At 47.4% G+C, this 24,417-nt stretch overlaps 2 protein-coding genes across 14 annotated transcripts in view; one reads left to right on the top strand and one right to left on the bottom strand.

Moving 5' to 3' along the window:
* Positions 1-24,417, top strand: part of LOC116712074 (NACHT, LRR and PYD domains-containing protein 3-like) — a 1,065,068-nt gene that overhangs the window by 386,182 nt on the left and 654,469 nt on the right. The gene's annotated exons all lie outside the window — the stretch shown is intronic.
* LOC116712098 (aspartyl/asparaginyl beta-hydroxylase-like) overlaps positions 525-24,417 on the bottom strand; it is a 39,806-nt gene continuing 15,913 nt past the window's right edge. For 5 of the 7 annotated variants that reach the window (XM_032551950.1, XM_032551945.1, XM_032551947.1 and 2 more), the window contains 20 exons: positions 23,191-23,277; positions 22,988-23,023; positions 5,552-5,596; positions 5,452-5,481; positions 5,348-5,380; positions 5,240-5,275; positions 4,756-4,803; positions 4,590-4,676; positions 4,422-4,460; positions 4,264-4,349; positions 4,067-4,153; positions 3,847-3,997; positions 3,282-3,418; positions 3,100-3,198; positions 2,908-2,997; positions 1,855-1,992; positions 1,629-1,764; positions 1,460-1,551; positions 1,075-1,208; positions 525-996 (listed from right to left, as the gene is read on the bottom strand). In XM_032551950.1, the coding sequence (XP_032407841.1) occupies positions 846-996; positions 1,075-1,208; positions 1,460-1,551; positions 1,629-1,764; positions 1,855-1,992; positions 2,908-2,997; positions 3,100-3,198; positions 3,282-3,418; positions 3,847-3,997; positions 4,067-4,153; positions 4,264-4,349; positions 4,422-4,460; positions 4,590-4,676; positions 4,756-4,803; positions 5,240-5,275; positions 5,348-5,380; positions 5,452-5,481; positions 5,552-5,596; positions 22,988-23,023; positions 23,191-23,277 (1,742 nt within the window). In that variant the 3' untranslated portion in view covers positions 525-845. The remainder of the gene's footprint in view (positions 997-1,074; positions 1,209-1,459; positions 1,552-1,628; positions 1,765-1,854; positions 1,993-2,907; positions 2,998-3,099; positions 3,199-3,281; positions 3,419-3,846; positions 3,998-4,066; positions 4,154-4,263; positions 4,350-4,421; positions 4,461-4,589; positions 4,677-4,755; positions 4,804-5,239; positions 5,276-5,347; positions 5,381-5,451; positions 5,482-5,551; positions 5,597-22,987; positions 23,024-23,190; positions 23,278-24,417) is intronic. The other 2 variants (XM_032551948.1, XM_032551952.1) reach the window with 1 other exon arrangement.

The raw sequence follows: 24,417 nt of genomic DNA, 5'->3' as shown, positions 1-24,417 counted from the left end.
AACTGATTATTGAAGATTCACTGATGTGTTTCCTTCTCAACACTTTCAGAGAAACCAAAAATAATCTGAAACAGGAGAAAAATGGAAAATGTTATGTTGAATGTGTCCGTTTCCATCAACCGTTTTAAAGGTGATGCTTCAAAAACTTTGATGGAAACTCGACTGATGAGCTGAGCAGTGAGACGGCGGAGAGGTCAAAGGTGGTGGAGCAGCGAGGAGCTGAAATGGATCACTGGTTTGAGAAGAAGGAGAAGAAGAAGAAGAAGAAGAAGAGAGTCTGGAGGAGAGTAAATAAAATTATTGCCTTTAAGGAAATCTGAGGAAACTTGAGAAGCAAAAGGAGAATAAATCATTTTTACTGCCTTCCAGTAAAACTGAACGAACCAAAGAAGAAAACATCAGAACCAGACGCTAAATTTTCCCTTTTTTCATTTTTTATTATTTTATATAAATATTAATCATCTTTTAACATATTGTATTACAAAGTAAATGTGCAAAAAAAATTCAGAACCAAACAAAGCTGATCAAGAGCAGAGGCAGAGCATGATGCATGCTTTTATTGTGAAGGTCCAGAGCTTCCTGCAGCTGTAGTGTTTCAATAATTCACAGACAGGGATGAAGAGTAGGAGGTGGTTCTGGTTCATTATTAAAGGAAGTGAATGGATCCATGATCACCACGGAACACCAGAACCCGACCCGATCAGAACCGGGCTCAGAAAGTACCGCGCCGTCCGGCTTAATGTCCAGTCAGTAGTTTAAAACATTCATCAGTCTGAGTCCATCAGTCAGGTCTCTGCTTCCACGACTCAAACCGTGGGGTCCACAGTACCGGGTCAGAACCGGTCCTAAATGGGGCTGAGCGTCTGGCGCTGGTACTGGCTCAGCTCCGGGTGCCACACGTCCACGATGAAGATCAGGCGGTAGCTGTTGGCCTCCTGCCACACCTCGTGCTCAAAGGAGTCGTCGAAGATCAGGACCTTCCCCTCCTCCCACTCCCTGCCAACAGGAAGTGGACGGTGATGTCACAGGAAGTGGTTTAAACTTTGCTCAGCGGTTCCAGCAGCAGAGGCTCACCTGGTCTGGTCTGTGCAGCGGATCCTGCAGCCCGGCGCCGGGATGACGAGGCCCAGGTGCATCCGCAGCCTGCAGTTGGTGGGTCCGGTGTGAGGCCAGACGTGAGTCCCAGGCTGCATCACCGAGAACTTTATCTAGGCCGGCGGCGACGGGAAGTCAGGAGGGACAAAACACGGACAGGAAGTCAGGAGGGACAAAACAAGGACAGGAAGTCAGGAGGGACAAAACACCGACAGGAAGTCAGGGACAAAACACGGACAGGAAGTCAGGAAAAGGTAAAGAAAACTGTTTTAACTCTGAGATTATTAGCAGCAAAGCTATAAGACACCAAACAGCACGATTGGTTGGAGGGAACAGAGGGGAGGTTCTGGTTCTGGTCGGGTACCTGTCCTCTCTTGCAGCCCGTCGCTTCAGGGAACCGCTCCATCAGGGCGCAGGTCTTCGGGACGCCCTGGCAGGCGTTTCCAACCCGTTTCCCTGGAGACACGCATCAACATCAGTTAGCCGAGGTCCGACCGGCGGTTCTAGGTCGGTTCTGGTTACCGGGTCAGCACCTTGCTGCCACAGCGTGTACTGGCCCCACTCTCCTTTCTCCCTCAGGTTCTCCTCCTCAGGAAGGAAGCGGCCCCGGCTGCGGTCCATCACCGCCAGCGCTTCGTCCCGGATCGTCTTCCAGTTCCGCTCCAGCATCTGGACAGACCGGGGTCCCGATCAGAACCGGCCCTGAGCGGAGCAGAACCGGCCCTGAGCGGTCCAGGACGCGTCGTCACGGCGACGTACCCGGACCAGGTCGGCATATCCTGTCTCCTGCGGCGTCCACCAGGGCTGAGCCTTCAGTCCCTCCACGTTGTAGAGCGAGCGCTGCCACACGGAGGCGAAGTGCCCTCGCTGGTGACCCCGCTCGTACCACAGGTAGGCCTGCAGACAGACCGGGTCGTTCAGTCAGAACCAGCACATCCAGAACCAACATAGGGCGGGACCAGAGGAACCAATCCTGACTCCTGATTGGACCAAACCAGCCCGACTGCTTTCAGGTCAACCAAACTTTAAACTTTTCATTCGGTTCTGACCCAGTTCACGTGTTCATGTCCCTTTAACCCTATCCATGGATGAATGAATGAATGAGAAAGCGCCACCTTGTGGCCCGCTCACAGAACTTTATACATCCAATCTTTACAATCCAGAGAAAAAAAAATTATCCAAAAAACACAAAATATTAAATACAATCCAGATATAAAATAATAAAGAATCAAAATAAAATTAAATAATATTTTAATAAAATCCAAATAGATTCCAGTGCAAACTAATAATCCCAATAACATCCAACAAATTGTAAATGAAATTAAATAAATTCCAAATAGATTCTAAATAATATATTTTTGGGGATTTTAGATCATTTTTGAAACTCCCTTAAATATCAATAAAAACTTTTCTAAAACACATCAAACATTAATAAACATAAATAATGACGTTTATTTCAGTAGGAAGGAAAACCTGAGAAAATAACTGGAGTGAAAATGTGCAGATTGTTATGGAGGAAACGCCGCCATCTGGTGGACAAACATGGAAATTACATCATTTAAAGAAACGCAGCAGAAATGTTTAAAGTTTTAAAGGAACAAATGTGACTTTTTTTTTTTTACACTTTAGGCTAATTTAATAAAATTTATGTTAAATAAGTGAAAACATGAGCAACACTCATTCAGTATAGGAGAAAATGTTCCTCGGTTCTGAAAATGCGGATCTGTTGATGAAGCAGTTTTAACTAATAACTGATGGGTTTAATATTTCCTGATTAATAACTGATATTGATCTGATTTTCCAGTCACTCACGCTGTCGTCTCCGACTCGCTGCAGAGCGTCTCCCAGGTGGAAGTAAAACCTGCCGTCGTCGGTTCCGGGCTCGCCGGACTCCAAGCCTTCCTGCAGAAACGGGGTGGGGAGGGGCGATGATCATTCCTCATCAATAATCAATAATCAATAATCAGTAATGCAGTGAGGCTGGACTAAAGCTGCCTGACCCACCCTGAGGTACGGGATGCTCTCTGCGATCTTGTTTTCCGCCTTCAGGATGAAGCCGTAGTGAACCTTGGCAAACCCGTTGCTAGGGGCAACGGCGAGGACCTGGTGGGCAGGGCAAACGACACGCAGCCAATCAGCAGGGAGCTTAAAACCCGAAACACGAACGTCTGAGCGAACCGACGCACCTCTTCGTAAACCTTCTTAGCTCCCTTGTTGTCGCCTAGCAACAGGTGGGCGACGCCCAGGTCGTTCCTCAGGCCGACGTCGTCGGGGAAAACGTCGACGAGTTTCTGCAGCGTCGCCAGCGACCCCCGCATCCGACCTGGGAGCAACGCAACATGAACTTTGACCCCAGGGTCCGACCTCCACATGCAGATCAAAGTGGATTGAAATTCATTTTGTCTCGGTGACAAGAAGAGATTCTACTTCCTGTTCCTGGTGACAAGAAGAGATTCTACTTCCTGTTCCTGGTGACAAGAAGAGATTCTACTTCCTGTTCCTGGTGACAAGAAGAGATTCTACTTCCTGTTCCTGGTGACAAGAAGAGATTCTACTTCCTGTTCCTGATTTTAACATTTGAACAAAACAAAACCATATAAAATCCCAAACTACAAAAACAAATTTCCCCAAAATAAAAAATACAAATAAAATTGAAATATATCCTAATAAAATGTAAAAATCCAACCCGGATTGGATTGGATCCGGGTCTGACCCGGTCCCGGTGCGACCCGGTTGTGTCGGTGTTGTTACCCAGGAACTGTTGCCTCTCGGCCCGTCTCTTCAGCGCCGCCCTCAACAGGTCAGAGGTCACGTCGGGCAGCTCTGCGGCCTCTCCGTACATGCTGATGGCGCTCTGCAGCAGGTCGTTGCTGCGCAGCTTCTCCGCCAGGTCGTCCTGCACCTGCCGGGACGACACCGTGTTACGGACCAGAACCGGACCCGGCGCTGCACCGCCCCTCCTGGACCCTACCTGGGCCTTCCCATAGCGAGCGCGCGGGCTCAGAGGATGCTGCTGGACCAGAGAATCAAACGCCTTCAGGGCCAGGTCCAGGTTCCCCTGAGGAAGAGGAGGAGGAGGAAGAGGAAGGTCAGCTGAGCGTGGGTCAGCCAGAGGAAGAGGAAGGTCAGCCAGAGGAAGAGGAAATGTCTCCCGGTCGTTTCCTCTACCTTCTTCCTCAGCCTCTCCGCCGCATCGATCTCTGATTTGATGCTTTTATCGACCTTGTTCAGCAGTTTGGGTTTCTTCTTCTTCACTGGAGGACCAACAGAACAATAGAGGAGATGAAATAAAACCACAGAAGAAGATTTAATGTTTTTATTTTTACGTTTTTCCTTCTGCTCCTCGGCCGTTTTCTCTGCTGCTCCTGACCCACAGAACCAAACCAGAGGTCAAAGGTCAAACAAACAAACTGGACTTCATTCTAACAGTAGAGCTGGTCATGGTCGGCTGGGTGGCTCCGTGCAAAAGTCTTAAACCAGCAGCGAGTTCTCACCGTCGGCTGCCTGCCTGCTCTCTGTAGGTCGGGTCGACCCAGTTTGGGGTTCTGGTTCTGGTTCTGCTTTAGGAGGCTTCTCTGCTTCTGTAAATCAGAAACTTGTCACTGACTGAACTGAAACAACAAACAGATTATTTTATTATTAATGTCGATTTTTTCCCACCTGCTTCCTGGGAGAGTTTGGAGCTGGTCTGGTACCGACCCGATTCCCCTGCAGAACAGCAGGACCCATTATTACAGCTTCACGTATGGAAATGTGAAAATAAATAAACGAGCAAATTAAACAAATATTTAAAGTAAAATAAAAATTAAAAATACAATAAATAAAAATTACAAATGAAATTAAAACAAATTAATTTAAATAGATTGGAGCTAAAAATATGTAAAGTAAAAATATTTCACCTCTTCATTTCTATGAAAAAGTAAAAATTTAATTTATAATTATTAAATAAAATTGTTGAATTTCTTAAATAATTGTATTATTTAATATAAATTAAATAAAAGTGCATCCAGGTGTTTGTGACTTCAGGCTCAGCTGATTGGCTTCAGATTTAGTTTCTCATCGTTTATGAGACGGTTGACCACTAGGGGGCGGCAAACACACATCAGTTTAACTGCGACCAGAACCAGAACCGGGTCGGACCCACCTTCAGTCTCCTCTGGCTGGTTCTCCTCCACCAGAACTGGACCAGGAAACATAGAAGGTCAGAATCAGAACCACTGAATGATCAGCAGCAGGTGGGGGAGGGGCTCACCTCCTGTGGTGTCGATGGATCCGGGCTCCTCCTCTGGAACAAACACAGACTGATTAGAACCTGACAGGACCGGGTCTGGCTCTGGCTCTGGTTCTGGTACTGACCGTAGCGCTGTCCGGGTTCTGTCGGGTCGTCTGCAGAACAAACAGCAGGTTCATAAAGATCCACAGACTCTGGACAGGAAACAGGAAGCTGCTCACTCACCTGGAACAAAATGGCTGTCGTCCAGCGGCGGCAGAGGGACGGCAGCTGCAGAGGAAACAACAACGGTCAGACTGCGGATCGAACCGGATCTCTGGCCCGGCCCGGTTCTGGAAGAGGTCCGATACATGCAGCTGAGCCGGTAATGGGCCGGCTGATTCAGAGACAGACTGGATCACAGGCGGGAGGAGAAGAAGAAAGGAGGAAGTGTGTCCTAAAGACGGCTAATATGAAGCTAAGCAGTGCTAACGAATTAGCCAGAGAGGCTAACGGTGGAAAAAAGCTGCTTTAAAACAACATGGAAACGTTTTGATCTGCAGCGCAGAGCGGATCAATGGAGGATCTTACATGCAGTGGTAGCCATGCTGCCGCTAATGAGCTAATGCTCTACTAGCAGTGCTAATTAGGCCCGAGCAGCAAAGCGCTGCGAAGGCCTATTGTATCTGTACTGTTTTATTAGGCCCGAGCAGCAAAGCGCTGCGAAGGCCTATTGTTTCTGTACTGTTTCTTATTAGGCCCGAGCAGCAAAGCGCTGCGAAGGCCTATTGTATGTATCTGTACTGTTTTATTAGGCCCGAGCAGCAAAGCGCTGCGAAGGCCTATTGTATCTGTACTGTTTATTATTATTATTAGGCCCGAGCAGCAAAGCGCTGCGAAGGCCTATTGTATCTGTACTGTTTATTATTAGGCCCGAGCAGCAAAGCGCTGCGAAGGCCTATTGTATCTGTGCTGTTTATTATTATTATTCTTATTATTCTTCCACCCAAATGAATTGCCTTTTTGGGGGCTTTATCATATTCAAAAACTCACCAAACTTGGCGGTCGCGACTAGAAAAATTCAAAATTTTGAATTTTAAGGTTGTCGCAAAAATCGCAAAAAAAATTGCTCAACGGCGGCAACTAGCAATTTTCTGTTGACACAATGGTATGAACGTACTTCATCGTAGAGACATGAAATTTGGTACACTTGTAGAGCTCACCAAAAGACTCAGAACTTACATTTAATGTTATTAGCCAACTATCACAGGAAGTCGGCCATTTTGTATTGAACGTCCATTTTTTTCCTCGATTTTGACGTTTACAGCCTTCGTATTTGATCGAACTCCTCCTAGGGATTTCGATTGATCGACTTCAAACTCGGTCAGTCTGATCATAAGGCATGTTTGATTTAAAGTTATCAAATTGGTGAGTTTTGGAGTATGTTGAAGGGGGGTTAGCAGGGGTCAAAGTTCACCTACTCGCCATGAAACACGAAACTCTTATATTTCCTATAAAAAAACACATAGAGGGACCAAACTTTCAGTGATTGATCGGCATCGGATGTCCTAAAATACCCTGTGGTGAAATGATGACATCACTTAAGCCACGCCCCCTGAGAACAGGAAGTGTCATGTTTTACTGTGAGCGGTCGCTCTCTTAGCCCTTTGACCTAATCAACATGAAACTGTGTCCAGACACAGAAGACATGTTGGTGTGTTGAGGATTCCAACCCTGACCGGCTTTGAGATAGCAGCTGGGCGTGGCGGCGTGGCGAAGTGACCTGTAACGCCGATGCCATACGTTTGCTTCTAGATTCCACATGTTTCGACCGAGCTGCACCAAACTTGGCTTGAGTGATGCTGGTGTGATACCTGAAAATTCTATGTCATCAGATTATGACGTCATCTAAGCCCCGCCCCCTCAGAACAGGAAGTGCTATTTTTTTCCTTGGAAACTTTCATCTATGGCTCTCTTGACCTAATCAAGGTGATTCTGTGTTGGATGACAGATAGGAAGTTGGTCTCGCTTGCTTTAAAGTGCCAAGAGTTTTCAATGGCGGCAACGCCGTTCGTATACGTTTGCCTCTACATTCCACATATTTTGACCGAGCTGCATCAAACTTGGCCTGAGTGATCCTGGAGGCTTGCCCGTCAATCCTACGTCATCACATTATGACGTCATCTAAGCCCCGCCCCCTCGGAACCGGAAGTGCCGTTTTTTTCCTTGGAAAGCTCTGTTTATGGCTCTCTTGACCTAATCAAGGTGATTCTGTGTTGGATGACAGATAGGAAGTTGGTCTCGCTTGCTTTAAAGTGCCAAGAGTTTTCAATGGCGGCAACGCCGTTCGTATACGTTTGCCTCTACATTCCACATATTTTGACCGAGCTGCATCAAACTTGGCCTGAGTGATCCTGGAGGCTTGCCCGTCGATCCTACGTCATCACATTATGACGTCATCTAAGCCCCGCCCCCTCGGAACCGGAAGTGCCGTTTTTTTCCTTGGAAAGCTCCGTTTATGGCTCTCTTGACCTAATCAAGATGATTCGGATGATGAGCTCTGTCATTGCTCGCTGCTGGCTGAACCGTGTGGGCGTGGCCAAATGGCGAATATCAGTCCCTCGCCATATTCATACGTTTGGCTCTAATTCAAGCATGGATCATCCGATTGGCTCCAAACTGGATATGTATGACCTTTGTTCACCTCTAAAGAGCCCAACGGGATTGAGATGTAATTTGGCTCCACTGCGCCCCCTAAGTTAATACATCGGCTGTATCTCCTCGATGCATCGACCGATCTGCACCAGATTTTTCGACAGTCGTCGGGGAGCGCCGCCGAACGCATTCACGCGTGTCGCCCGGTGGACGGGCGGGGAAAATGCGCGACAGCTTCTGCGGCGGCTAGCGGGCGGCGGTGCTGGAAACTGCGGCGGAGCTTCTGCGGTGGGGAGTTGGCTGCGGCTCTGGAAATCGTGCGAGAGCTTCTGCGGTGGCTGGAACCCCCGCGGTGGCCAATAGGCCGGAGCGGCGCTTGCTGCGAGGGCCGCCCGAGGCTGCTTGCAGCTTTAATTATTATTCTTCCCACCTCTTCGTGTGCCTTTTTGGGGGCTTTATCATATTCAAAAACTCACCAAACTTGGCGGTCGCGACTAGAAAAATTCAAAATTTTGAATTTTAAGGTTGTCACAAAAATCGCAAAAAAAATTGCTCAACGGCGGCAACTAGCAATTTTCTGTTGACACAATGGTATGAACGTACTTCATCGTAGAGACATGAAATTTGGTACACTTGTAGAGCTCACCAAAAGACTCAGAACTTACATTTAATGTTATAAGCCAACTATCACAGGAAGTCGGCCATTTTGTATTGAAAGTCCATTTTTTACCTCGATTTTGACGTTTACAGCCTTCGTATTTGATCGAACTCCTCCTAGGGATTTCGATTGATCGGCTTCAAACTCGGTCAGTCTGATCATAAGGCATGTCTGATTTAAAGTTATCAAATTGGTGAGTTTTGGAGCATGTTGAAGGGGGGTTAGCAGGGGTCAAAGTTCACCTACTCGCCATGAAACACGAAACTCTTATATTTCCTATACAAAAACACAGAGAGGGACCAAACTTTCATTGATTGATTGTCATCGGGTGTCCTAAAATACCCTGTGGTGAAATTATTTTTTTAAGTAGGCCACGCCCCCTAAGAACAGGAAGTGTCATGTTTTACTGTGAACGGTCGCTATCTTAGCCCTTTGACCTAATCAACATGAAACTGTGTCCAGAGACAGAAGACATGTTGGTGTGTTGAGTAATCCAACCCCGACCGGCTGCGATGAAGCAGGTGGGCGTGGCGGCGTTGCGAACGCCGTCGAATTTCGTTTGGCTCTGAATTCCACAATTTCGGGCCCAGCTCCTCCTAACTCACTAGGATGGATCCTTATCCACCCACCGACAGGAATTCATAACAAAATTTGGTGGGCGTGGCCTAATTTCTCTATAGCGACCCCTAGAGTATTTTAAATGAACAGCCCCATGCCATGCTTTATCCTAGAATTACGAAACTTGGTACACATGTGTATCTTGTCAGGACGTACAAAAAAGTCTCTTGGAGCCATGCTCTAAACCCAACAGGAAGTCGGCCATTTTGTATTGAAGGTCCATTTTGGACCTCGAGTTTGACGTTTACAGCCTTTGCATTTGATCGAACTCCTCCTAGGGATTTCGATTGATCGGCTTCAAACTTGGTCAGTCTGATCATAAGGCATGTCTGATTTAAAGTTATCAAATTGGTGACTGTATGAGCTTGCTGAAGGGGGGTTACCAGGGGTCAAAGTTCACCTACTCGCCATGAAACACGAAACTCTTATATTTCCTATACAAAAACACATAGAGGGACCAAACTTTCTGGGATTGATCGTCATCGGGTGTCCTAAAATACCCTGTGGTGAAATTATTTTTTTACGTAGGCCACGCCCCCTGAGAACAGGAAGTGTCATGTTTTACTGTGAACGGTCGCTATCTTAGCCCTTTGACCTAATCAACATGAAACTGTGTCCAGAGACAGAAGACATGTTGGTGTGTTGTGGACTCCAACCCCGACCGGCTGCGATGAAGCAGGTGGGCGTGGCGGCGTTGCGAACGCCGTCAAATTTCGTTTGGCTCTGAATTCCACAGTTTCGGGGTGAGCTGCTCCAAACTCACTAGGATGGATCCTTATTGACCCGCCAACAGGAATTCATAACAAAATTTGGAGGGCGTGGCCTAATTTCTCTATATCGCCCCCTAGAATATTTCAAAAACTCAGCCCCAAGCCATGCTTTAGCTTAGAATTACGAAACTTGGTACACATGTGTATCTTGTCAGGACGTACAAAAAAGTCTCTTGGAGCCATGCTCTAAACCCAACAGGAAGTCGGCCATTTTAGATTGAAGTTCATTTGACCTCGATTTTGACGTTTACAGCTTTCGTATTTGATCAAACTCCTCCTAGGGATTTCGATTGATCGACTTCAAACTTGGTCAGTCTGATCATAAGGCATGTCTGATTTAAAGTTATCAAATTGGTGAGTTTTGGAGCATGTTGAAGGGGGGTTAGCAAGGCTCAAAGTTCCCCTGTGATCGACTGTGTAATACAAAGGGCTTTGTCATGTGTAGGGCAATGCTGCCCTCTGGTGTCGAATTACTGAAATAATGAAACTATTTCTGTAATTTCAGTAATTCGACACCAGAGGGCAGCATTGCCCTACGGAATGACAGTTCAATGTTGAATTATAGAGGAAAAAATTAAATAATTTGTAATTCTAACACAAAAACTGACAGAGACACCAAAGTTTGAGTTATTGATCATCCTCGGGTGTAGAATAATATCCAATGGTCAAATGATGACATCACGTAGGCCACGCCCTCTGACAACAGGAAGTCTTGTATTTTACTGTGAACGGTCGATAGCTTCTGCACCAAACTTTGCACGAGTGACCCTGGTGGGATCCTTGACGACCCTATGTCATCATATTATGACGTCATCTAAGCCCCGCCCCCTCAGAACAGGAAGTGCCGTTTTTTTACTTGGAAAGCTCCGTTTATGGCTCTCTTGACCTAATCAAGATGATTCGGATGATAAACTCTGTCAATGCTCGCTGCTGGCTGAACCGTGTGGGCGTGGCCAAATGGCGAATATCAGTCCCTCGCCATATGCATACGTTTGGCTCTTATTCAGGCATGGATCATCCGATTGGCGCCAAACTGGATATGTATGACCTTTGTTCACCTCTAAAGAGCCCAACGGGTTTGAAATGTAATTTGGCTCCACTGCGCCCCCTAAGTTAATACATGGGTTGTATCTCCTCGACGCATCGACCGATCTGCGCCAGATTTTTCGACAGTCGTCGGGGAGCGCCGCCGAACGCATTCACGCCTGTCGCCCGGTGGACAGGCGGGGAAAACGCGCGACAGCTTCTGCGGCGGCTAGCGGGCGGCGATGCTGGAAACTGCGGCAGAGCTTCTGCGGTGGGGAGCGGGCTGCGGCTCTGGAAAACGTGCGAGAGCTTCTGCGCTGGCCGGAACCCCCGCGGTGGCCAATAGGCCGGAGCGGCGCTTGCTGCGAGGGCCGCCCGAGGCTGCTTGCAGCTTTAATTATTTTTCTTCCCTACAAATGAATTGCCCTTTTGGGGGCTTTATCATATTCAAAAACTCACCAAACTTGGCGGACGCATACAGCGACGCTCAAATTTACGTATTTTAAGGTCGTCGCAAAAATCGCAAAAAAAATTGCTCAACGGCGGCAACTAGCAATTTTCAAAAGACCCATTGCTATTCACTTACTTCATCGTAGAGACTTGAAATTCGGTACAGTTGTAGAGCTCACTAAGACGCTCAGAATTTACAAGTAATGTCATAGTGCAAGTATCACAGGAAGTCGGCCATTTTGTATTGAAGGTCCATTTTTTTCCTCGATTTTGACGTTTACAGCCTTCGTATTTGATCGAACTCCTCCTAGGGATTTCGATTGATCGGCTTCAAACTCGGTCAGTCTGATCATAAGGCATGTCTGATTTAAAGTTATCAAATTGGTGAGTTTTGGAGCATGTTGAAGGGGGGTTACCAGGGGTCAAAGTTCACCTACACGCCATGAAACAAAAACCTCTTATATTTCCTATACAAAAACACATAGAGGGACCAAACTTTCAGTGATTGATCGGCATCGGGTGTCCTATAATACCCTGCAGTGAAATTTTTTTTTTACGTAGGCCACGCCCCCTGAGAGCAGGAAGTGTAATGTTTTACTGTGAACGGTCGCTATCTTAGCCCTTTGACCTAATCAACATGAAACTGTGTCCAGAGGCAGAAGACATGTTGGTGTGTTGTGGATTCCAACCCCGACCGGCTGCGATGAAGCAGGTGGGCGTGGCGGCGTTGCGAACGCCGTCGAATTTCGTTTGGCTCTGAATTCCACAGTTTCGGGGTGAGCTGCTCCAAACTCACTAGGATGGATCCTTATCCATCCCCGAACAGGAATCCATAGCGATATTTGGTGGGCGTGGCCTAATTTCTCTATAGCGACCCCTAGAGTATTTTAAATGAACAGCCCAAAGCCATGCTTTAACTTAGAATTACGAAACTTGGTACACATGTGTATCTTGTCGGGACGTACAAAAAAGTCTCTTAGAGCCATGCTCTAAACCCAACAGGAAGTCGGCCATTTTAGATTGAAGTTCATTTGACCTCGATTTTGACGTTTACAGCCTTTGCATTTGATCGAACTCCTCCTAGGGATTTCGATTGATCGGCTTCAAACTCGGTCAGTCTGATCATAAGGCATGTCTGATTTAAAGTTATCAAATTGGTGACTGTATGAGCTTGCTGAAGGGGGGTTACCAGGGGTCAAAGTTCACCTACTCGCCATGAAACACGAAACTCTTATATATCCTGCACAGAAACTCACAGAGATACCAAACTTTAAATTATTGATCATCATTAGGTGTCCAAAAATACCCTGTGGTCAAATGATGACATCACTTAGGCCACGCCCCCTGAGAACAGGAAGTGTCATGTTTTACTGTGAACGGTCGCTATCTTAGCCCTTTGACATAATCAATATTAAACTGTGTCCAGAGACAGAAGACATGTTGGTGTGTTGTGGATTCAAGCCCTGACCAGCTGCGATGAAGCAGTTGGCTGTGGCGGCGTGGCGAAGTGACCTGTAACGCCGATGCCATACGTTTGCTTCTAGATTCCACATATTTCGACCGAGCTGCACCAAACTTGGCCTGACTCATCCTGGTGTGATGCCTGACAATGCTACGTCATCATATTATGACGTCGTCTAAGCCCCGCCCCCTCAGAATGAATTAGAGAGATCTTCTGTGTAATTACATAATAAACAGTCCATGTTCGTTGTTTGTAGGGCAATGCTGCCCTCTGCTGCCCACTGAAATAGTTTCATTATTTCAGTAAATCGACACCAGAGGGCAGCATTGCCCTACGGAATGACAGTTCAATGTTGAATTAAAGAGGAAAAAATTAAATAATTTGTAATTCTAACACAAAAACTGACAGAGACACCAAACCTTCAGTTATTGATCATTATCTTGTGTCCAATAATATCCAATGGTTAAATGATGACATCACGTAGGCCACGCCCCCTGACAACAGGAAGTCTTGTATTTTACTGTGAACGGTCGATAGCTTCTGCACCAAACTTTGCACGAGTGACCCTGGTGGGATCCCTGACGACCCTATGTCATCATATTATGACGTCATCTAAGCCCCGCCCCCTCAGAACAGGAAGTGTCTTTTTTTTCCTTGGAAAGCTCCGTTTATGGCTCTCTTGACCTAATCAAGGTAATTCGGATGATGAGCTCTGTCAATGCTCGCTTCTGGCTGAACCGTGTGGGCGTGGCCAAATGGCGAATATCAGTCCCTCGCCATATTCATACGTTTGGCTCTAATTCACACATAGATCATCCGATTGGCGCCAAACTGGATATGTATGACCTTTGTTCTGCTCTAAAGAGCCCAACGGGTTTGAGATGTAATTTGACTCCACTGCGCCCCCTAAGTTAATACATCGGCTCTGTCTCCTCGACGCATCGACCGATCTGCACCAGATTTTTTGACAGTCGTCGGGGAGCGCCGCCGAACGCATTCACGCGTGTCGCCCGGTGGACGGGCGGGGAAAATGCGCGACAGCTTCTGCGGCGGCTGGCGGGCGGCGGTGCTGGAAACTGCGGCAGAGCTTCTGCGGTGGGGAGCGGGCTGCGGCTCTGGAAAACGTGCGAGAGCTTCTGCGGTGGCCGGAACCCCCGCGGTGGCCAATAGGCCGGAGCGGCGCTTGCTGCGAGGGCCGCCCGAGGCTGCTCGCAGCTTTAATTATTATTATTATTCTTACCCCCTCTTCGTGCGCCTTTTTGGGGGCTTTATCATATTCAAAAACTCACCAAACTTGGCGGTCGCGACTAGGCGGTTTAAAAATTTTGAATTTTAAGGTCGTTGCAAAAATCGCAAAAAAAATTGCTCAACGGCGGCAACTAGCAATTTTCAACGGAACCTTTGCAATTCATTTATTTCATCGTACAGACATGAAATTTGGTACACATGTAGAGCTCAAAAAGACATTCAGAATTTGGTATAGATTTCATAGTGCAACTATCACAGGAAGTCGGCCATTTTGTATTGAACGTCCATTTTTTACCTCGATTTTGACGTTTACAGCCTTCGTATTTGATCGAACTCCTCCTAGGGATTTCGATTGATCGACTTCAAACTCGGTCAGTCTGATCATAAGGCATGTTTGATTTAAAGTTATCAAATTGGTGAGTTTTGGAGCATGTTGAAGGGGGGTTAGCAGGGGTCAAAGTTCACCTACTCGCCATGAAACACGAAACTCTTATATTTCCTATACAAAAACACATAGAGGGACCAAACTTTCAGTGATTGATCGTCATCGGGTGCCCTACACTACCCTATGGTCAAATGATGACATCACTTAGGCCACGCCCCCTGAGAACAGGAAGTGTCATGTTTTACTGTGAACGGTCGCTATCTTAGCCCTTTCACCTAATCAACATGAAACTGTGTCCAGAGACAGAAGACATGTTGGTGTGTTGAGGATTCCAACCCTGACCGGCTTTGACATAGCAGGTGGGCGTGGCGGCGTGGCGAAGTGACCTGTAACGCCGTTGCCATACGTTTGGCTCTGAATTCCACAATTTCGGGCCCAGCTGCTCCAAACTCACTAGGATGGATCCTTATCCACCCACCGATAGGAATTCATAACAAAATTTGGTGGGCGTGGCCTAATTTCTCTATAGCGACCCCTAGAGTATTTTAAATGAACAGCCCCAAGCCATGCTTAAACCTAGAATTACGAAACTTGGTACACATGTGTATCTTGTCGGGCCGTACAAAAAAGTCTCTTAGAGCCATGCTCTAAACCCAACAGGAAGTCGGCCATTTTAGATTGAATTTCATTTGACCTCGATTTTGACGTTCACAGCATTCGTATTTGATCGAACTCCTCCTAGGGATTTCGATTGATCGGCTTCAAACTCGGTCAGTCTGATCATAAGGCATGTCTGATTTAAAGTTATCAAATTGGTGACTGTATGAGCTTGCTGAAGGGGGGTTACCAGGGGTCAAAGTTCACCTACTCGCCATGAAACACGAAACTCTTATATATCCTGCACAGAAACTCACAGAGACACCAAATTTTCAGTTATTGGTCAACAATAGGTGTCCTAAAATACCCTGTGGTGAAATTATGACATCGCTTAGGCCACGCCCCCTGAGAACAGGAAGTGTCATGTTTTACTGTGAACGGTCGCTATTTTAGCCCTTTGACCTAATCAACATGAAACTGTGTCCAGAGACAGAAGACATGTTGGTGTGTTGTGGATTCAAGCCCTGACCGGCTGCGATGAAGCAGCTGGGTTTGGCGGCGTGGCGAAGTGACCTGTAACGCCGATGCCATACGTTTGCTTCTAGATTCCACATGTTTCGACCGAGCTGCACCAAACTTGGCCTCAGTGATGCTGTTGTGATGCCTGACAATGCTATGTCATCATATTATGACGTCATCTAAGCCCCGCCCCCTCAGAATGAATTAGAGAGATCTTCTGTGTAATTACATAATAAACAGTACATGTTCGTCGTTTGTAGGGCAATGCTGCCCTCTGCTGGCCACTGAAATAGTTTCATTATTTCAGTAATTCGACACCAGAGGGCAGCATTGCCCTGCAGATGAAATTCTTCGATTTTGTAATACACAGGAAAAAATGAAAAATTGGTATTTCTAACACAAAAACTCACAGAGACTCCAAACTTTCAGTGATTGATCGTCATCAGGTGGCCTACAATACCATATGGTCAAATGATGACATCACGTAGGCCACGCCCCCTGAGAACAGGAAGTGTCATGTTTTACTGTGAACGGTCGCTCTCTTAGCCCTTTGACCTAATCAACATGAACCTGTGTCCAGAGACAGAAGACATGTTGGTGTGTTGTGGATTCAAGCCCTGACCGGCTTTGAGATAGCAGCTGGGTGCGGCGGCATGGCGAAGTGACCTGTAACGCCGATGCCATACGTTTGCTTCTAGATTCCACATGTTTCGACCGAGCTGCACCAAACTTGGCTTGAGTGATGCTGGTGTGATACCTGAAAATTCTATGTCATCAGATTATGACGTCATCTAAGCCCCGCCCCCTCAGAACAGGAAGTGCTATTTTTTTCCTTGGAAATTTTCATCTATGGCTCTCTTGACCTAATCAAGGTGATTCTGTGTTGGATGACAGATAGGAAGTTGGTCTCGCTTGCTTTAAAGTGCCAAGAGTTTTCAATGGCGGCAACGCCGTTCGTATACGTTTGCCTCTACATTCCACATATTTTGACCGAGCTGCATCAAACTTGGCCTGAGTGATCCTGGAGGCTTGCCCGTCGATCCTACGTCATCACATTATTACGTCATCTAAGCCCCGCCCCCTCGGAACCGGAAGTGCCGTTTTTTTCCTTGGAAAGCTCCGTTTATGGCTCTCTTGACCTAATCAAGGTGATTCTGTGTTGGATGACAGATAGGAAGTTGGTCTCGCTTGCTTTAAAGTGCCAAGAGTTTTCAATGGCGGCAACGCCGTTCGTATACGTTTGCCTCTACATTCCACATATTTTGACCGAGCTGCATCAAACTTGGCCTGAGTGATCCTGGAGGCTTGCCCGTCGATCCTACGTCATCACATTATGACGTCATCTAAGCCCCGCCCCCTCGGAACCGGAAGTGCCGTTTTTTTCCTTGGAAAGCTCCGTTTATGGCTCTCTTGACCTAATCAAGATGATTCAGATGATGAGCTCTGTCATTGCTCGCTGCTGGCTGAACCGTGTGGGCGTGGCCAAATGGCGAATATCAGTCCCTCGCCATATTCATACGTTTGGCTCTAATTCAAGCATGGATCATCCGATTGGCTCCAAACTGGATATGTATGACCTTTGTTCACCTCTAAAGAGCCCAACGGGATTGAGATGTAATTTGGCTCCACTGCGCCCCCTAAGTTAATACATCGGCTGTATCTCCTCGACGCATCGACCGATCTGCACCAGATTTTTTGACAGTCGTCGGGGAGCGCCGCCGAACGCATTCACGCGTGTCGCCCGGTGGACGGGCGTGGAAAATGCGCGACAGCTTCTGCGGTGGCTAGCGGGCGGCGGTGCTGGAAACTGCGGCGGAGCTTCTGCGGTGGGGAGTTGGCTGCGGCTCTGGAAATCGTGCGAGAGCTTCTGCGGTGGCTGGAACCCCCGCGGTGGCCAATAGGCCGGAGCGGCGCTTGCTGCGAGGGCCGCCCGAGGCTGCTCGCAGCTTTAATTATTATTACGATTCTGCCCCCCCAAAGAGGCGCCTTTTTGGGGGCTTTATCATATTCAAAAACTCACCAAACTTGGCGGTGGCGACTAGAAAATTTAAAAATTTTGAATTTTAAGGTTGTCGCAAAAATCGCAAAAAAAATTGCTGAACGGCGGCAACTAGCAATTTTCTGTTGACACAATGGTATGAACGTACTTCATCGTAGAGACATGAAATTTGGTACACATGTAGAGCTCACCAAAAGACTCAGAACTTACATTTAATGTTATAAGCCAACTATCACAGGAAGTCGGCCATTTTGTATTGAACGTCCATTTTTTTCCTCGATTTTGACGTTTACAGCGTTCGTATTTGATCGAACTCCTCCTAGGGATTTCGATTGATCGACTTCAAACTCGGTCAGTCTGATCATAAGGCATGTTTGATTTAAAGTTATCAAATTGGTGAGTTTTGGAGTATGTTGAAGGGGGGTTAGCAGGGGTCAAAGTTCACCTACTCGCCATGAAACACGAAACTCTTATATTTCCTATAAAAAAACACATAGAGGGACCAAACTTTCAGTGATTGATCGGCATCGGATGTCCTAAAATACCCTGTGGTGAAATGATGACATCACTTAAGCCACGCCCCCTGAGAACAGGAAGTGTCATGTTTTACTGTGAGCGGTCGCTCTCTTAGCCCTTTGACCTAATCAACATGAAACTGTGTCCAGACACAGAAGAAATGTTGGTGTGTTGAGGATTCCAACCCTGACCGGCTTTGAGATAGCAGCTGGGCGTGGCGGCGTGGCGAAGTGACCTGTAACGCCGATGCCATACGTTTGCTTCTAGATTCCACATGTTTCGACCGAGCTGCACCAAACTTGGCTTGAGTGATGCTGGTGTGATACCTGAAAATTCTATGTCATCAGATTATGACGTCATCAAAGCCCCGCCCCCTCAGAACAGGAAGTGCCGTTTTTTTCCTTGGAAAGCTCCGTTTATGGCTCTCTTGACCTAATCAAGGTGATTCTGTGTTGGATGACAGATAGGAAGTTGGTCTCGCTTGCTTTAAAGTGCCAAGAGTTTTCAATGGCGGCATCGCCGTTCGTATACGTTTGCCTCTACATTCCACATATTTTGACCGAGCTGCATCAAACTTGGCCTGAGTGATCCTGGAGGCTTGCCCGTCGATCCTACGTCATCACATTATGACGTCATCTAAGCCCCGCCCCCTCGGAACCGGAAGTGCCGTTTTTTTCCTTGGAAAGCTCCGTTTATGGCTCTCTTGACCTAATCAAGGTGATTCTGTGTTGGATGACAGATAGGAAGTTGGTCTCGCTTGCTTTAAAGTGCCAAGAGTTTTCAATGGCGGCAACGCCGTTCGTATACGTTTGCCTCTACATTCCACATATTTTGACCGAGCTGCATCAAACTTGGCCTGAGTGATCCTGGAGGCTTGCCCGTCGATCCTACGTCATCACATTATGACGTCATCTAAGCCCCGCCCCCTCGGAACCGGAAGTGCCGTTTTTTTCCTTGGAAAGCTCCGTTTATGGCTCTCTTGACCTAATCAAGATGATTCGGATGATAAACTCTGTCAATGCTCGCTGCTGGCTGAACCGTGTGGGCGTGGCCAAATGGCGAACATCAGTCCCTCGCCATATGCATACGTTTGGCTCTAAATCACACACGGATCATCCGATTGACGCCAAACTGGATATGTATGATCTTTGTTCACCTCTAAAGAGCCCAACGAGTTTGAGATGTAATTTGGCTCCACTGCGCCCCCTAAGTTAATACATCGGCTGTGTCTCCTCGAGGCATCGACCGATCTGCACCAGATTTTTTGACAGTCGTCGGGGAGCGCTGCCGAACGCATTCACGCATGTCGCCTGGTGGACGGGCGTGGAAAATGCGCGACAGCCTCTGCGGTGGCTAGCGGGCGGCGGTGCTGGAAACTGCGGCAGAGCTTCTGTGGTGGGGAGTTGGCTGCGGCTCTAGAAATCGTGCGAGAGCTTCTGCGGTGGCTGGAACCCCCGCGGTGGCCAATATGCCGGAGCGGCGCTTGCTGCGAGGGCCGCCCGAGGCTGCTCGCAGCTTTAATTATTATTCTGCCCCCCTCTTCGTGTGCCTTTTTGGGGGCTTTATCATATTCAAAAACTCACCAAACTTGGCGGTCGCGACTAGAAAAATTAAAAATTTTGAATTTTAAGGTTGTCGCAAAAATCGCTAAAAAAATTGCTCAACGGCGGCAACTAGCAATTTTCTGTTGACACAATGGTATGAACGTACTTCATCGTAGAGACATGAAATTTGGTACACTTGTAGAGCTCACCAAAAGACTCAGAACTTACATTTAATGTTATAAGCCAACTATCACAGGAAGTCGGCCATTTTGTATTGAAAGTCCATTTTTTACCTCGATTTTGACGTTTACAGCCTTCGTATTTGATCGAACTCCTCCTAGGGATTTTGATTGATCGGCTTCAAACTTGGTCAGTCTGATCATAAGGCATGTTTGATTTAAAGTTATCAAATTGGTGAGTTTTGGAGCATGTTGAAGGGGGGTTAGCAGGGGTCAAAGTTCACCTACTCGCCATGAAACACGAAACTCTTATATTTCCTATATAAAAACACATAGAGGGATCAAACTTTCAGTGATTGATCGTCATCGGGTGCCCTACAATAACCTATGGTCAAATGATGACATCACTTAGGCCACGCCCCCTGAGAACAGGAAGTGTCATGTTTTACTGTGAACGGTCGCTATCTTAGCCCTTTGACCTAATCAACATGAAACTGTGTCCAGAGACAGAAGACATGTTGGTGTGTTGAGTAATCCAACCCCGACCGGCTGCGATGAAGCAGGTGGGCGTGGCGGCGTTGCGAACGCCATCGAATTTCGTTTGGCTCTGAATTCCACAATTTCGGGCCCAGCTGCTCCAAACTCACTAGGATGGATCCTTATCCACCCACCGACAGGAATTCATAACAAAATTTGGTGGGCGTGGCCTAATTTCTCTATAGCGACCCCTAGAGTATTTTAAATGAACAGCCCCAAGCCATGCTTTAACCTAGAATTACGAAACTTGGTACACATGTGTATCTTGTCAGGACGTACAAAAAAGTCTCTTAGAGCCATGGTCGAAACCCAACAGGAAGTCGGCCATTTTGTATTGAAGGTCCATTTTGGACCTCGACTTTGACGTTTACAGCCTTTGCATTTGATCGAACTCCTCCTAGGGATTTCGATTGATCGGCTTCAAACTCGGTCAGTCTGATCATAAGGCATGTCTGATTTAAAGTTATCAAATTGGTGACTGTCTGAGATTGCTGAAGGGGGGTCACCAGGGGTCAAAGTTCACCTACTCGCCATGAAACACGAAACTCTTATATATCCTGCACAGAAACTCACAGAGACACCAAACTTTCAATTATTGATCATCAATAGGTGTCCTAAAATACCCTGTGGTGAAATTATGACATCGCTTAGGCCACGCCCCCTGAGAACAGGAAGTGTCATGTTTTACTGTGAACGGTCGCTATCTTAGCCCTTTGACCTCATCAACATGAAACTGTGTCCAGAGACAGAAGACATGTTGGTGTGTTGTGGATCCAAGCCCTGACCGGCTGCGATGAAGCAGCTGGGTGTGGCGGCGTGGCGAAGTGACCTGTAACGCCGATGCCATACGTTTGCTTCTAGATTCCACATGTTTCGACCGAGCTGCACCAAACTTGGCCTGACTCATCCTGGTGTGATACCTGACAATGCTATGTCATCATATTATGACATCATCTAAGCCCCGCCCCCTCAGAATGAATTAGAGAGATCTTCTGTGTAATTACATAATAAACAGTCCATGTTCGTTGTTTGTAGGGCAATGCTGCCCTCTGCTGCCCACTGAAATAGTTTCATTATTTCAGTAATTCGACACCAGAGGGCAGCATTGCCCTACGGAATGACAGTTCAATGTTGAATTAAAGAGGAAAAAATTAAATAATTTGTAATTCTAACACAAAAACTGACAGAGACACCAAACCTTCAGTTATTGATCATTATCTTGTGTCCAATAATATCCAATGGTTAAATGATGACATCACGTAGGCCACGCCCCCTGACAACAGGAAGTCTTGTATTTTACTGTGAACGGTCGATACCTTCTGCACCAAACTTTGCACGAGTGACCCTGGTGGGATCCCTGACGACCCTGTGTCATCATATTATGACGTCATCTAAGCCCCGCCCCCTCAGAACAGGAAGTGTCTTTTTTTTCCTTGGAAAGCTCTGTTTATGGCTCTCTTGACCTAATCAAGGTAATTCGGATGATGAGCTCTGTCAATGCTCGCTTCTGGCTGAACCGTGTGGGCGTGGCCAAATGGCGAATATCAGTCCCTCGCCATATTCATACGTTTGGCTCTAATTCACACATAGATCATCCGATTGGCGCCAATCTGGATATGTATGACCTTTGTTCACCTCTAAAGAGCCCGACGGGTTTGAAATGTAATTTGGCTCCACTGCGCCCCCTAAGTTAATACATGGGCTGTATCTCCTCGACGCATCGACCGATCTGCACCAGATTTTTTGACAGTCGTCGGGGAGCGCTGCCGAACGCATTCACGCGTGTCGCCTGGTGGATGGGTGTGGAAAATGCGCTACAGCTTCTGCGGTGGCTAGCGGGCGGCGGTGCTGGAAACTGCGGCGGAGCTTCCGCGGTGGGGAGCGGGCTGCGGCTCTGGAAATCGTGCGAGAGCTTCTGCGGTGGCCGGAACCCCCGCGGTGGCCAATAGGCCGGAGCGGCGCTTGCTGCGAGGGCCGCCCGAGGCTGCTTGCAGCTTTAATGTTTTATTTACTACTGTAGCTCTTTTATTTTGAAGGCAATTAGTGATCTTAACTTCCCCTAAATTACCTTTACTAAACTGTTAGCATCCTCACAACACATGGTGGGTCTGAACATGATTAAATTTAGAACTTTAGCATTAGCTTCAGCTAAACACCATGCATGTCTAACCTATTAGCATTCGTTTCTGCTAATACAATGTAGCTATAGGGCATTAGCATTAGCTTCAGCTACGTACCATGTGTATTGAGCGCTGTAGCATTAGGTTTTACTAAATACCATGTGTGCATAGAGCTTTGCCACAGTGGAGCTAATGTTCATGCTGCTAACTGTTAGCAGAGCCCAGCACTGCTGTGGTGCATCACCACTAAAAGCCCCAGTATAATCTGGTAAATGTTAGCAGTAGAACCTGGTTCTGTTTAGCGTTCTTTCCACCGGTTCTGAGTCACAGCTGGACCAGCGCCAGGCGCTAACTGAGTTAGTCATCCCTCACATGCAGCAGCCGCTCAGCGGAACCAACCTTGGATTTCAGACTCCACATCCTGAGATCCAGGGACTGCAGCAGACACACAGCGTTACCGTCGTCATGCCAACAGGCAGCAGGTGAGCAGTGAGTCATAAACATGAGACATTTCAGCTAAATAATCCTGATTGTTGGGCAGATTTCAGGTTTGATCCTCTGACCCTGCTGCTGCAGAGAGAGGACAGGTGTCCATGTCCCACCTGATGTCTCCTCGGCTCCAGGACCGTCCTCCTCCGGTTCTGGAGCTCTCTGGGTCGGCGTTTCCACCTCAGGCTTACTGGTCTTTTCTAACAACAAAAACACATCAGCAGCTTGTTTATTCTGCGATCAGAGTCACTTAAATCCTCTTTGGTTCTGATTCTGACGCTCAGGTTGAACTCCCATCTGATTGGCTGACCAGTCCAGAGCAGCGGTGTACCTAATAAAGTGGCCACTAACATCCTTCTAAATGATCCCATCAGACCTCACCTGTTCTCTCCTCAGGTGATCCCCCCCCCCTTCAGCGCCGGCGCTGCTCACAGCCCTGCTGGCAACCCAAAGACAGGGAGAAACGTTTAAATCGGACCGAATGACCCAGGCAGCTGGTACCGCTTCAGAACCGTCCAGGCAGCTGGTTCTCCATCAGAACCATCCAGGCAGCTGGTTCTCCATCAGAACCATCCAGGCAGCTGGTACCGCTTCAGAACCGTCCAGGCAGCTGGTTCTCCATCAGAACCATCCAGGCAGCTGGTACCGCTTCAGAACCGTCCAGGCAGCTGGTTCTCCATCAGAACCATCCAGGCAGCTGGTACCGCTTCAGAACCATCCAGGCAGCTGGTAGCCCTTCAGAACCACCCAGGCAGCTGGTACCGCTTCAGAACCGTCCAGGCAGCTGGTACCGCTTCAGAACCGTCCAGGCAGCTGGTACCCCTTCAGAACCCAACCCCAGAGCAGAACCTTAAAGATCATTTGATGCAGCCGGCGGCCATCAGACCCATTAAAACCCACTGAGGTTTGGGTGTGAATACTTGTGAGACCTGTGAGCAGCGCCCCCTTCAGGTTGGTTATCGAACAATGGGAATCGATAAATTCTGCAATTTGATCTTTATTACAAGAAAAAAAACTCTTTCTTGGTGTTATTTTTTATAACTGTTAGCAGCTGATTAGAAAAGCTCAAATAATACCTGACCTTTGACCCCAAATCTCTGTTGGCGAAATGGAAGAAGTTCAAACCATCTCCTCCAGCCATCATATCCCCTACTCCAACATCGTTCTAACCGTACTGCCAGACAGAGGCTTAAAGAGGAGCGGCCAAAACAAAGGAGCTGGATTAGCAGATGTGATGATGTCATCCAGGATGTGTGGAGTGTTGTCTCTGATGCCTGGATATTAAGCGTTTAGCATGTCGGGGAGTCTCCATTCAGAGGGAAATTCAGATTAGGTGCAAG

The sequence above is a fragment of the Xiphophorus hellerii genome, chromosome 21 (genome assembly GCF_003331165.1).
Source record: "Xiphophorus hellerii strain 12219 chromosome 21, Xiphophorus_hellerii-4.1, whole genome shotgun sequence".
NCBI classification, from domain to species: Eukaryota; Metazoa; Chordata; class Actinopteri; order Cyprinodontiformes; family Poeciliidae; genus Xiphophorus; species Xiphophorus hellerii.
This window is presented reverse-complemented; position numbering and strand designations above follow the sequence as displayed.